The 14,531-nt window shown below is 49.9% G+C and overlaps 4 protein-coding genes across 4 annotated transcripts; 2 read left to right on the top strand and 2 right to left on the bottom strand.

Moving 5' to 3' along the window:
* Positions 1-1,632: 1,632 nt before the first annotated feature.
* Positions 1,633-2,094, top strand: JN550_002663 (uncharacterized protein; the record flags this gene model as incomplete). The annotated part of the gene is made up of 1 exon (XM_049313983.1): positions 1,633-2,094. The coding sequence occupies one exon, from the start codon at positions 1,633-1,635 to the stop codon at positions 2,092-2,094; it is 462 nt and encodes a 153-aa protein (XP_049175188.1).
* Positions 2,095-3,113: 1,019 nt separating this feature from the next.
* Positions 3,114-3,691, top strand: JN550_002664 (uncharacterized protein; the record flags this gene model as incomplete). Its single annotated transcript, XM_049313984.1, has 2 exons — positions 3,114-3,305; positions 3,455-3,691. 2 exons carry the CDS (start codon positions 3,114-3,116, stop codon positions 3,689-3,691), a joined length of 429 nt encoding a protein of 142 aa, XP_049175189.1.
* A 385-nt stretch (positions 3,692-4,076) lies between these two features.
* Positions 4,077-4,637, bottom strand: JN550_002665 (uncharacterized protein; the record flags this gene model as incomplete). Its single annotated transcript, XM_049313985.1, has 1 exon — positions 4,077-4,637. One exon carries the CDS (start codon positions 4,635-4,637, stop codon positions 4,077-4,079), a length of 561 nt encoding a protein of 186 aa, XP_049175190.1.
* A 3,406-nt stretch (positions 4,638-8,043) lies between these two features.
* JN550_002666 (uncharacterized protein) lies at positions 8,044-9,982 on the bottom strand (the record flags this gene model as incomplete). The annotated part of the gene is made up of 6 exons (XM_049313987.1): positions 8,044-8,352; positions 8,639-8,829; positions 8,880-9,102; positions 9,161-9,583; positions 9,640-9,692; positions 9,748-9,982. 6 exons carry the CDS (start codon positions 9,980-9,982, stop codon positions 8,044-8,046), a joined length of 1,434 nt encoding a protein of 477 aa, XP_049175191.1.
* Positions 9,983-14,531: the final 4,549 nt, after the last annotated feature.

Genomic DNA, 14,531 nt, shown 5'->3' on the forward strand with positions numbered 1-14,531 from the left:
ATATGGTTGTTGGGCACGACTTCGGAGAAAATTCCGAAGAGAATGTCTGGCCTCGACCTATTTAATAGGAAAGCCGACAGGTCAACATCTTGCATCTGATTTCCCCATTGTCGTAGTGGATTCTATCGGATCTAAATAGTAGCTCATCGCGTCTCGCGAGGATTATCATAATGATATGACCTCTTCTAGAGCAGAATCCTAAGAAATGTGCCGTTGCTTGGGGCAAGCCCAGGACCTTCACGATATGTACCTAGGTACATGATGGCGCATGCATTCTTCAGGACTTGTATGGTATTACAAGACCTGGATGAGTAGAGGTGATCTTTGCCCTAGCAGTGTTAAAGGAGTTGCGCCTGCTGCGATTCGTAGAAGGATCGATTCAGGAGCCAGGCCCTTGAGCATATTTAATCCTTATGGCGCATCAGGAATAGTTTTCTAGCACTCGGAGATGACCGAAGTTTGCTCTATGATAGTTGCGATGATGTTAGCTGGAACGACAACTTGGTCTTGCTGTCCTCTCTTACATGAGCTGTCGTGATACTTTTTCCAAGATGCCTAACTAACCTCTAAATATTAGTGCTTAAGTACTGACTCAACTAGTCGGCATATCATGAGTGGGCTGTAGTTTTTAACCCTAAGAGATGTCGTACTGAAAACCAGTATTATACTGGTTGATTATATATTGGATGACGAACGCTGTCATTGTGCGATTTCAAGCATCCCATATGTTCCAAGATTAAAACATGGCCATCTCACTAGGACTTGTGTGTCCATGCATGTAGTCCAGCCAAAGGGGAATCAGGTTGCCGAAATGAGCTTCTTGCTGTATGTAATCATTGGACCTAACTACCTAGAACCTATCGGCCCGCAGCTCAGAAAGCTTGTTGTTACTGCTGACCAAGTGACTGTGTGATGATATCACGAGGTATGATGAGCGTGCTATAGGATCGCAGAAAGCCTGACAATCAGGCAACAGCCTAGATTGAAACAACATGATAACTGCTACTTAAAATAATTAAATATTGGCATTAAGGCGCTGTCAGTATTTGTCTACTCTTCACTACTCGCTGACCGCATCTAGTCTGCATGCCGATCTATCGCGACCTACCGGTTGGTTGCTCGTTGTTCTTCACTTTAGGTACCATGCAGTATCACGGCGGCAAGGCAGATTCCACGCAAGCTTTGGCGCGTTTGTCTGGAATGATTACATTGTGACAGCATCAAGCAAGGGCGAGCACGCCGTGAATGGCACCCAACGGCGCAAACAGAGAGGACCCTGGTCGCTTCAGCCCCGGATTCCTGAACCAACAGTCAACTGCTGGATGATCCTTCGGCACACCCGAAACCTGCTGTTGGGTGATCCTGCGGCCCGGAGCTTGGCATAAGATTGGCTGGGCTATATGCTGCAGTTTGTACTACATCACAATGGCCCTGTGCAGCTTCTGAAGTGGCGCAGCCCCCAGGTTTGCCATGGTCCATATGAGAGACCTTGTTCTCTTTCACCGCGGCATCAATTTCATCTCTGAAAGCACAACATAGTCAACTCGCTAGATCAGGAAATTGCCTTTACTATACTACATTAAATCTAATCAGGTCGCCTTGCTACATCAAGATCCACAGTCAGCCGCAAACATGCTCCAGGCGCGAGACCTCAATGGAAACAAGACATTATGCCCAGTTAACTCGCAGTTCAGCCCAATGTTCGACCCGCCCGGCCTGTCTCAGTACCAACAATGCGGCATAGCGATATCCACCAATACGTCTGACATCCTGGAGGAATGCTGCGGCTCCCCGGTTGGCACATGGCGAGAAGGCCCCTACGACGATTGCTGGGCTTACTGCAACCTAACCACTCTGGAACTGGGCACACCAGAGGGCCTCGAAGCATCGCAGAAGCTGGGAGATTGTTTCAAAGACAGGTTGGCCAAGAATGAGAAGGCCTGGAATATAACATACGATATCTGGACTGGTATAGTGTGTCGTGGGCCTAGTCATAAGAATTCTACGACGGGTGCGGAAGGCACGGGTAGTGGCCCACGTCCTTCGTTGATATTCTGTGTGGCAATCGCGGCGACAGCCATATTTGTACTTTAACATGTTTGGTCTACGTTGGATTGTAGTGATTGATGATACTGTGCATGAGATTTGGTTACCTGCGGCTGATGACGGTCAGGGGTAGCATAGGTCCAGTACTTCTATAATTCGATATTATGAGTGTATCGAGACCCACACACTCCATTTGGTGACTGTGGTTTATGTCAAAAGACAAAAGCGATTCGGAGCGCCCATGAAATTATACCTGCTTTCATACGGCCCGAGATGCTGACGAAATGGACCGTAGCCAAAGCAATTTTTTTTTAACATGATTGCCTGGAGGTATAAAGCAGCAAGGGTAGCGAAGATATTCCAGATAAACTCAGGTATATCCTCTTTAGCTATGACCTTTGTCGGGTTGACATATCTCCCTCCCAGAAGTCGATGCTCCACTACGGACTTGTGACATCGGAACTGGCTTACAGTATGAATATGTAGCTCATACCGTCTCTGCTACAAACCTAGCTATGTCGTACCTCTCATTACTACCATGCTCAATGAGTTGCTCAAACTCGCTGCTGTCCGTAGGAATAGACTAATTGATGCATGTGAGTTTATGTTTGGTTGAGTTTCGCTGAACGTTCCTTGCCTGACCGAATTCTCGACTGCGTGTGGCCCAAGTGCAAATTGGAGATGCCGCTTTAAGGACGCATTCGTTGGGAACACGAATGAGAGTCTATAATATGCCCACCTTGATTAAGGTGATATTGGGTACCGTCCATGTCCTGTTCGAAAAACGACTTTGAGGCCTCGATCTCTATTGGTTGTGGTGTCGCATGCCTAGATTCCTAGTGGTCACCTCGATGGGCTGCCGTTTCCGCACGGTACAGCTAGGAAACACCATCTCTAGGTAATCGACGGGAAGGAGTCGCCCCACACTCGGCTTGTCCAAACTAGAGCGCAAATACACACGTGCCAGCGCCGATGTTGGACCGACCTGCCCCGAATACAAGAGAAGGGTGAGAAGAGGGAGCGGCAGACATCCTCATACCGGTCTGCGCCATACACTAGACTCGACGATGGCGGACCTCGACTCCGGCCTTTTCGGCATCGCCCTCTCGGACCCGGAGGACGACAGCGCGCCAGAGGCCGCAGAGCCCACATCCTCCACCACCACGACCAGCGCCAGCAAAGCCGCCCGCGTGGCCCAGTCCGAGGACGAGTTCCTGGCCGTGAAGCAAGGGTACACGGTGAAGGTGGAGAACGGCGAGGTACGTGGCTACGGGTTGTTTTTTGTTCCCCTTTGACCTCATTTCGTTTGGTTTTGTTTATTCATGCCCGCCCGCGGGGTGGCCCATGTTTTCCTCCCGAAGTTGCATGAAATCTGGGGTGAGTCACTGACAGGGATTGCCCGCCGTAGCTGTGGAGGGACATCAGACTGCCGCTGGGCCAACACGTCACCAAGCAAGAGGCCCAGGCGCTGCTGCACGCGGTCGAGGAGCTGTACTTCCTCAAGCGGTACGCGGAGGGCGCGGCGTTTGTGAGCAGGGCACTGGGTGACGAGGGGCGAGCCGAGGCTGGGGGGTTGGACCGAGATATCCAGAAGTTGCTGATGTACTACAAGGAAAAATGTACAAAAGCTGCAGAGAGAGTATAACACGAAGGTGGCCAGTGTACAGTTCACCAGGTACAGAGATCGTCATGTTCTAATCCAGAGAAGAGTTGGCATTATGCGAGAAGTCTCGACTCTATGTCTAACATCTATTATCAATAGTCTAGTCTTTCGGGTGCCATAGCATGGTGTGGGGAGACGCCCATCAGCCATCGTTCGCCATCTAGTTTTGTCGGGTATACCGGAACTCCAAACTTTTTGTGTGTGGAAAAATCATCAAATGCCATGCCTCTAGAACGCCGTCGCAAAATGCTGAAATGATCTATGCCGTCGGAATCGGCCAACCGAGGTCCGGAATTCGGACCCGTCAATGTCGGGGTGGTGAAGGGTGCGGAGTGTGATTCGTGTCATCGTCAGGACATGAGCGTCTCTACGCCATCATGGCAGCGGCCTTCTCGCGCTCCTCGGCAAACGCTCTACGGCTCATGGCAAGCACGCACTCAAAGCCTTCCTTGCCCTTGGCGGCGTTTTCCCTGAACCTCGTGACGAGGGTGTCCTCGATGCTGTTCTTGATTCGCTGCCAGCCGCCGCAGAGGGCTGTTATCCTGGCGTCCTGAACGAACTGGGTCTGGCCGGCGTTGAGGGGCTTGTAGACGACAGTCTCCTGGACGTTGACCAGGTTCGACCAGGTGACGTTTTGCGAGACCATGGTGACGGTCCGCTCGGCCGGGTTGACGTAGCTGGTCTCGAAGACCTGGCTGGTCTCGGTGCAGCCCATCAGGGACTTCAGCCACTCGGGGGCGGACTGCTTGCAGGTGATGAGGCGCTCGGTGCGGAGCACGCCAGTCTCGGGGTCGACATGGCGGTTCAGGGTGTCGACGGCGATGACATGGGCCGACTTGTCGTTCCAGGGTCCGTATTTCTGCCAGTTGGCGATCGAAACCTCCTCCCAGGAGTAGTTGAAGGTGACCGAGTTGGAGAAGACCTTCATTGTGACGGCTTGGGAAGGGAGGGTTGACGGAGAGAAGGGAGTGTGAGATGACCGCGAAGGTCGAATGTGGTGTCGGAGTTCAGCTGCTGGAAGTTGCTGATTGATTGCCGGGTGTTCTTTTCTAGGTTTTTCTCGAAATGCCGACCGGGGATGTTCGGCTCACGCGACAGGATATGCCTAGCGAAAAGGCGACGGGTTCTTGTGTGTGAATCACCAACGAGGCCTGCGTGGGAAATCTAGCAACTTGACAATAACCTGGCAATAACAGAAAGATGCGGACAAAGACGACGATTCTTCGCACTCTGCGATGTTGATATAATGAATGGTTGATATATGGCGATGGGGGAATGCCAGGGCACGAGCGACGAAAAGTGGACGGGGATGAGCGGTTTTAAGAGGAGCGCACCCTTTTTGCCGGCCAGCGCGCACCTCGTTTGCTCCTGGAACCCCCCGGGCCCCTGCGCCGACGCGAAAATTTCCACTGCCAGAGGGCCAAAAAGGGCTTATCGATTTGGCTGGCCCGCCGGCCATTGGCCCGGATGTGCGCTGGCCCCAGAGCTCGGGGCCCATCGGCCTTGGCGGCCTTTGCCACACCCTTTGCCCCTTGGGCCCAAGGCGGCCTAGCGCAGCGGGTACCAGAGAATTCAACGGAACCGCTTGTTGTCATTTGCGCCCCGCTGATTGGTCGCCCGCCTGTCCCAGGCTTTGTCCAGCGAGGTCAGCCAGTCCAGATCGGCCTGTGACGGAGCTCGCAGCGCCTGGGTGGTGTAAATCTGGAGAAATCTGGAGCACAGCAGAAGAACTGGGGACCGGCCCGGCCGTGAACGGAATCGATTTGCAGCGCTGTGATTCATGAATCCAGGGTCCTCGACATCGGATCGGCTCCCGATCCTTCGTTGTGAGCGAACCACCGTCTCCGCGGCAGGGCATTGCCCAATCGGCTTCTACAGTGAGATCATTGTTGCTTTGGGAGCCTCAGTCCCCTCAGTCCCCTCAGTCTCCGCAGACGCCTCGATAGGGCTGATCAGCACGGGGCAATCGGGCCTGGCCTGGCACTGAAGCTCGCTGCAGCTGCGTCTCAAACATTGTCGTCAAACAGATATTGGTGCACGGCACTTGAGGCCCAGTCCCACGAACGTACCTCGTGATCCTAGCACCATCACGCATTCATGACACACCCAGTACCCTTGGATTCTTTTTCCAAGTTTCTTCTTCTCGGGAGCAATCGGCTGTCCCGACCGCGTCACGAGCGTGTAGATATCAGTGGTAGTTTAACCGTCAGTCCTCACGTGCGCACTCCCGCTGAAAAGTCTAGTGCGAAGTCTACCTCTATGCTAGCGGCCGTTGTACGGCGACGCCTTTTCATGCTCGCTCGACGAAAGACATACAGACACGATTACTCGTCCTGAACGTGCATCGCGGCGAGCTAATCCAATACCAGTGCGGTGTGTTGCGAATGTCTCGTAAATCGCCATCATACTCATATGTCAAGGTCGCGACGGGTTGACATATCTACAACCTAACTGGGTGACCATGGCATGACTTGTTTCGTAGCGCTCCAGTTATTCCTGGTACTAAGCACATCCTATTGCGGTTCCCCATACATCTTCCCCGTGAAGCCGAGCCGAGATCTTCGTGGTAATAATAAACCCTTAACTGGTGTGCAACTTCCGACTGTGACGATAGCAGCCGTGGTTAATCACGATAGGCCAGCCCAATCAGTTATCTGGAACACGCATGCAACCACCCTCAATGATAGCAATCTTTGCGGGAAGCATTCTGCCTACACGGCTTTTGGCTGCAGTTCCCAATTGAGTTCGGACTGTCGCTAGAGAATTTTCCATCTCCTCTCTATCTCTCCCCACCCGTGTTTACTGATTGCCAGAGTCGGAGTGCTTGAAGCGCTGCCTAAACGCCAATCCTCTTGTGCGGAATCCTCGTCGCAGTCGAACAAGTCCAACTCTAGATGTTTTTATTGATGCCCGAGCGCTTGAATGTGGAAGTACCATATCGCAAAGGAACACACTTGCGGCGCTGCGTCCGGGGAAGGGCGAGCTTTCCTGGCCAGGCAGGGCAAATGGGTTTCTTGCAGTTGTGACGAGGAAGAGATTCCGGGAGAAGAAAACTCTCTGTGACTCGCTATGCATAGCGCGACTGGCTAGAAACAATGGCGTGGGAGGGTGTCATACACAAATGCAGGCAACGTTGTGATGGCTGACATCTTATCCTGCGGTTTTCATGTCGACGCTCCAGGATAAAGGCCCTTCGCTTTGCGTGTGACTGCAACTCAGGAACTGACAGGTGTAATGGACCCAACATGAACATGAAACTGAGCCGCATCCTCTAGGTCCCTTCTGTTCCTGTGAGGAGCCAGGAAGGCTACTCATAGGGCCATGTTGACGGCTATTCAATGCCTGTTGAGTGTCGTAGACCTCACGGCAAGCCGAACAGTTCGCGCCGGTTTTGGCACGTAGGTTCCTGGGCCCCAACTGGTATCCGCCACCCTTAAGATCCCAAATGATCCTGTTTAAAGGCGCGATCAGACCCATATAGGTCAATATGTAGGGACGTAGCTCGTTAGGCAGGTCGAACAATCGGAAGTGAGACCTCAAATTCTCGTGACAAGGTATGGTGGTCAAAGCAGGCTGGAGGTTCCGACTCGCCAAGTCCTCTCTGCACGAGGTATCCAGCTGTCACTTAAAAAAGAAACGATAACGGACTGCGAGATGATCCGCATGGAGCTGAGAAGAGTACACTATGATAGAAAAAGGTGGAGCCTCGAGATCCCACCGCGACTTTCACAGTCCAGTATGCGCCGCTGAGGAACTTTGAAGGATGCAGCCACTCATAATTGCGATGTTCTTACCGAAGACAAAATGCTAATAGTCGAAACCCATAATCCGACTGCGCCCCCCTTGCCTCATGGCAACATTGCTGAACGCCGGGCCAAACGTCATCTGAGGACCATGTGCCTAGAAAGAATGTCCACGTTTATCTTGAGGGCTTATGTTGCGGCGCTTCCCAAAGACACGGGCAAGGAAACTTAGGAGCCACGGTCCCCAAGTGCCGCTCTGTCTCCGATGTAAACCCATCTTATAATGCACGGCATCCTAGTGGTTGCGTCTATGTTACCGAATTCGTCAACTGAAACAAAACCAAGTTTGACAGTCAGTGAAAATAGGATGCATGGAAGTGTACTGGTAGATTAGATTTGTAACTAGCACGGAACGGATTTCGTTCTACTACCTGCGGGGAGGGATGGTCACGTTCTACTCGGCTTTGCGGCATTTTGCCAGTATTGTCCGTTCTCTTTCCTGCAGTGGTTCCTTGAAATGACCTTCGTTTTGTTTGACTCCCTTCTAGCACAGATATTGTACCTCTTGGTAGTGAAGGGTTTTAAAGACGTCTATCGAGCACGCACAGCCCATCCAGCTTCGTCTCCTCGAGAGATATAGAATTTCTCGATGTCCTGCTGATAGAGGTTTAGAGTAGCTTGCCGCTTTATTGTCAATTTGTCCGTGCGTACGAAAGGCCTTTCCCGATCTGCAAAAATGATGCAGTCGTTGTGTAGATACCCTTTGTACAAGGACAAGGCGTCCGCCTTTTGAATCTGCTTCTGAACGGCAGCTACTAACTGTTCAAGCACTGCATCATCACTCGGCTCAGGATCGTTCAACTCGACAAGCAAAGCAGGAAACTTCTGGCCTGTTCCAACCTGCATAAATGGTTAGTTTTCACTAGAACCACAACCGTTCTGCTTTAGCTTACCACAAGACATTCTTTGATAGCAGGGTGTGCTTATATAGTAGCCTCGATATCTGCGGGTGAGATGATATCTTAATTCCATCTGTCAACGCGACTATATCATCGCTCCTGCCCCAGTATAACCAGTGGTCCGGCTTTGTCGGATGCTTCACGTATAAATCCTTCAGATTGACCTCCTGGGCATTGGGAAATGTGTAAAATATTCCCTGAAAAAGTGACCACCTCTCATTTCGAACCACCCAATGCTCGTAGACTCCGGGCTCTACTTCTCGGAAATCAAAGCCCGAGTATGGATGGAAGGCAAAATGAAGCAAATCATCTTGATCGACGAGGAGATTCCCGGTCAGGAAGCCCTCTGTTGTTCCCGTCAAGTTAAACACCCGGACAAACTTATTAACTTCTGCAGCGGATTCTGGGCTTACTGGACCTATGATATTGTCAACGCCCCACTTCTCAGTACATATAATACTAGCTTACCACCGGCTACGGCCATCACTATTGAAGACCTAAGTTTGGGAAGAATCTCCGGAGCTTGACCCAGTTCATTGACGTACTGGGGTAGGACAAGCCAAACGTCTATTTCCCCATGGTCTGCGAGACTTTCAAATAAATTCATATCTGGAGTAACATCCACAGGTCCCATGATGCTATGTGTGCCGTAGAAAAAAGTCGACAAAAGATTCATAATGATCGCTGAGGCCTGTTGAAAATAATGAGCAAATATTGATAGTGTACATTGTGATCTGAGCATGAATTACATGGAGAAGAACATTGGGAGAGTACATGCGGGCTCCCTTTTCCAAATAGGTTGTCCAAGGAGCAAATCCATGGTCGCCCTCTGTTGGTGGCAAAAGCTGGACAGCATCCACTGTAGCTACTAAGCCGTGTGTTATAGTGATCGTTTTCGGCAAGCCAGTCGAGCCCGAACTGTGCAATACACAAAACGGTTCTGCAGCTGCTTCGTCATAATTCTTAGTGTAAGAATAATGAGCCACCGTATCTGCATCTAGCAACTCTTCTACTTCGGGCATTTCAAGAACATGCATGTCATGTTCCTGGCGTAATTCTTCAAGAAGTGGGTCACGCGGTTGTCCCTGCGGGTGAACCCACAATCTGCAACTGGTTGCATTGATGATAGCCGCAGCACCTTCCTTGCTATTATTCGGCGATAGAAACAGTACCTACCAATTTGACGGTTAATTGATTACTAACAGTGATGAAGTCCAACGAAGTTTACCTTGTAACCAGCTTTTATACAAGCTAGAGTGATCAAAAAGTAGCGTATATCATCTTTTTGCACCACTTAGCACATCTTTTCCCAAAGGGCGACGTCTCATAAACCCACGTGGTTTAATATAGGCAATTGTTTCGAATTTATCGCTTCTTCCGATCAAGCCCTGAAGCCACCAGGCGGTTTTATTAACGGCATTGGCAAAGTTTCGGGCAGATATCTCGTAGAAGCCCTTGGATATGTCTGCAGATAAAGCGACAGAGTACACAATGCGATTCGGCTCAGTAGCTGAGACCTCATCCACAACGTGGGGAATAAGTCGTGTCCCATTGTATGTTGTGCGCGTCATTTTCCAGTGCTTGTCAATTTCGATATGTCTGACTTACAGTAGGCCTTATATATGAGAGGGGTCATTCACACCACTCTTCACACCACTCTGCAAGGTGGAATTGTAACATATGAGAATAATCATGGGAAGGACTTGCTTACCGTAGGACTTCTATTTGATCTCTTTGTCTCTGAGTTAGTAAACTTAGTTACGATGGGGCCCAGCGCCACGTGCAGCGGCCTTGGTGTCACACATTCCAAGCACCTCTCTTTTAAAAATGTATTCCGAACCAATTAGAGGCCCAAAGATAAGTTATAATGGTACAACATTATACATTCAATTGTGCCAAGAGGACAGTGTCTTAACACGGTTATAGGCTTGGCTCTGGCGAGAATAACTCGGGAATTGCCGTTACCGGCAAAGCAGACAAACAGGCGCCACAAAAAATTCCGTCAATGAAAGTCCGCTATGCCAAAATTCGTACGCAAAATATTTCCAAATTTCGTAAAAGGGATTATGTTGTGCTTGTGTGATCTACATTAGATCATCAAGGTTGTGCAAACCGCTGAGGGCGCTGAACTGTCAATTCGCAAGGCTTTGGCACCTTACGATGATTTCGTCAAGCGCTTGATTCCGGCACTTGATCAGATGAACCGTTTCAACTATCTCTGCTTCCGTGATACAAGACTTGGTCCTCAAGTTTCATGTGTCTGGCAATACCTCGCTGGTGCGATTGCCGGCTATGATCCTGTCCATATTGAAGGAACGTTCACGTTGACCCCTGAGTCCTTCCCTGTTTATACAATGAATTGGCGCTGGGGTTCGATGGTTCCTGAGTACGATAGAGTTGCGCGTAAAACCATTGAGCTTCTTGGACCCATTCCTCTGGAGGACTCGGTGCCGGATGCTACGGTACAGGAGCTGATCGAGTTCAGTAACAGCATAAAGGCTGCTGTCTTGAAGTCAAGTCCTGTCAAAAGCGTTCGTTGGGCTGGAAAATTCCGTTCCCACGACGATGCTCTAGAATACAGGAAAGACAAAACGTCGAGGGACAAATTCACGCGCCAATGTTCTCATTGTGGTTCCTGGCTTGTTTTGCGTCCTGATTGGAAAAAAATGTGTCGCTTGCAGTAAAGAACGGACAGATGTGGAAGCATCTATTATTTGGGACCCTCCCCTGGTGACATGATATATTCGGACTGTAATTCCAGATTAGTAGCAGCAAATCAGAATAAGCTGATAACTATGGGGTTTGGAATGGGTTTCGTTACTCGGGGGATAGTCGGAAGCGACTGTTACAATCTGACAGACCTAATTCTAAGTGTGTTTTTCAAGATGTCTGAACAGCACGACGAAGAATCCTTAAGTCTGGCCTAATAGATCTAAGAGGAAAATGAATGGATTTGTCTAGGTTTTGGGACTAGGTCACTTTCATAGTGGACAGTCATTAGCTTACGTCAGTGCCCAATTCCAGCATTTGCTCCACTGAAAATCAGCAGCATCATTCACAACTTACTGTGGGGTTGTATCGGCCCCTGTTCAACGCCGTTTTGTCCGAGGTTGGGCTTGAAGTTGATTTGAGACATCTCCAATGGGGGACAATATCAATCGGCACACGCTGATATGGTTCGTTACATGAAGAAACAGATGGTCTGATTATACTGAATGAGCGGGCGTCTAAATCATTTCGTGTAACTACCGTGCATGAGTACCGCTTGCAACTGCCGCTTACATGATGTGTGACTACCGGCGGCACCATCTGCAATCGCGGGCGATCGGAACGGCGATTCTGTAGGTAGCCGAAAATGACCGCGCAATACCATGAATATTCAGGAAAATGCAGCTTCTCGGCGCTCCACTGGGCTTGAAAAGTGGTCAATCATTGGTCCAATCAGCAAGCCCTGCCGAGCTGGCGATAAAGAATCAAGTCCGATTTTGAGTTCCAGTCGAGTGCCGAGAAGTTACACCTACTCAACATTCCTTAATATGGCGCCATCAACAATGACAATCTGATCTGAAAGGACGCTGTGGGGACATCTCACTAGCCTGGCAGCACGCTCGTTGTAGCTTGAACTATAATTTCAATTGCATTGAAAGATATGTGTGCTTTTGTTCAGGGCATCGTATGATCAAACCGACTCGATATTTAGAGTTAGATGAGAGATCCCGATGGAGCTATACCCCGACAAATTCGCTTGTTGGACGGGTCGGGCCTTGTATTAGAGTTCAACTGGGTGAACTCTAATCGAAGTGTTCGCTCGATCACTAATGGGGCCGGGATGATGTGCGCTTAACTACCAAATGATCAGTTTTCGGTGTTATGTCAGGTTTGCAGTTCTGCAGTAGTCGATGTTGCTGCAAATCTTGGCGCTTAGCTAGGAACCGGAGACGGCTTACGCGGGACATGGAGAAGGTAGATAACGAACTTACGTTGCATAGCCTTGTACGTTCTGCCTGTTTACCTACTCCACGCGGGGAACATATGCCTCTCGAACACGTGTGGGTCAGGGCTCGGGGCTGCATGACCGCCAATACATGGAATTGGCTTCAAGGCCGGTGTAATACCTTTTCCAATCCGGTTATACCGGTTTTGTACCTGCCACGGGCTTCCAATAATATCAACTTGCCCTTACTTGCATTTTCTCAGTACCAGAAGTTGGATGGAAGCCCGTAACCCAGCAGCCTGAATCGTCGCAGTTGACTCCAAACCATCGTCCGGTGGCGTTTTACTTTGAACCAGGGATTGCGCGGAGTGTATTTGATGTACCATAGTAAAAGCAGAACCAGGGTGTAGGACAAAAGGCGCATCCTTATGCACGCACTTGCCGTGTATCCACTAATTTAGTGTTGCACATCGGTAGTTCCATCACTTTGGTAGGGCTGGCAGAATAAAGTCAGTGCATTTTAATTCTCATCTTTCCAAATATATACCCTTACAAGGCGTTGGAACCACTGTAATAATTCAGCAGGTCATGGTAATAGCTGTCAGGGCTAACATGGAGGTGGCATGCGAGCAGTGCCGTCGCCGCAAGTCAAAGTGTGACCATGCTCGACCTCGATGCGGAGGGTGTGTTGGGAACGAGTCTCCATGCGTTTTCATTACGGACCGGCCTAAGAGGGGACCAAAGAAAGGGGAGCTGAAGCACCTTAAAGCTCAAGTTGGTACAGCTACTTAAGAACTCAAGTCTGCAGGAGATCTTCAACTGACATAGATCTAGCTGCGTTAGAGCAAAAACTCGCAGCACACCGCAGCGCCGAGCGGGCAGTACTTGGCGTAGCACACGCGGAGCAAGACCAAAGCAAGATGAACGAATCGACACGGAGCCATAGTAGCACCGTAGGCAGCAGCGGTCTTCCAAGCATGCATGAGACTGCTCCTGGGAATATCGAGGTGAACCACGACTCGATAGTCGATGGCTTGGTCTTGAATACGAATATGGAACTTGACTCGATCGCATGGCTTGCGAGTCTGAATACTGAGACTGAGGGTCATGTTTCCAGTGATTCGATGGAAGGGGCGCTATCTCCAGGATTCATTAGCGCCTCCCCATATCAAAGATCCACAGTCTCATCAGAAGTAGACGGGGCGGAAATCACACTCCCGGAGATGACTAGAGCAGATCTGTAAGTATCAACGCACTCGGGAACCAATAACCCTTCACTTACCAAAGAAAACCTTTAGGGATGCAGTATTCTTTGAAAGAGTCCATCCTTTTGCCCCGATGATCCACAAGAGAAGTTTTTTCTCCTGGGCCGACCAACAAGAGCCCTCACAAGCCCGAATTTGCCTTCGTTTTGCAATGTGGACGCTCGCGGCAACACTTTCAGTCCATTTCCAAGATATAAGTCACAAGCTATACATTTACACAAGGAAACTGCTACATAGAATGGACGGTAATGATCAAGACCTACTGTGGACCACAGGTGAGGTTCACCTCGAGCAAATTCAGGCATGGTTACTCATAGGCCATTACGAATTAATTCGCATGGAGCACAATTACGCGCTTCTTACAGCTACACGGACGTCTCGCTTGGTCCAACTCGCAAATTTACATGTGATCGATGCTTTTAGCGACCTTGATGCCTTCCGGTTTCCAACAGATACTGATACGACCCCATTCGCTACGAGCTACATCATCCCCGATAATGTTTGGGCTATCAAGGAAGAGAAAAGGCGTACCTTTTGGGTGGCATTTTGCTTCGATCGTCTAATCAACGCAAATGATAGCTTGTTCTTCGCTCTCCACGAAGAATCAGTAAGATACACATATTTGTACCCTATCCTGACCTCCTCTCCTCACCCCCCCCCTCCCCCCCCCCCCCCCCCCCCCCCCCCCCCCTTCCCCTTAATATGCTGTACCATCCGCTTCTGCCTTGAGACGTAGGAGCCTAACCTTTGTGGCAATAGGCATATTTACGGCTACCTGCTCCGGAATCCAATTTTCAAAGCTCAGCTCCGACTGAGATGCAGTTTCTATCCGAAGCAATTTTGGATTCACCTCAGGAACCGCTAGATACGTTTGCAAAAAGCGTTGTTAGTATCGCAATACACGGCCGCTGCATGACTCAT

The sequence above is a fragment of the Neoarthrinium moseri genome, assembly GCF_022829205.1.
Source record: "Neoarthrinium moseri strain CBS 164.80 chromosome Unknown scaffold6_Wmoseri_CBS_16480, whole genome shotgun sequence".
In the NCBI taxonomy this organism is placed as follows: Eukaryota; Fungi; Ascomycota; class Sordariomycetes; order Amphisphaeriales; family Apiosporaceae; genus Neoarthrinium; species Neoarthrinium moseri.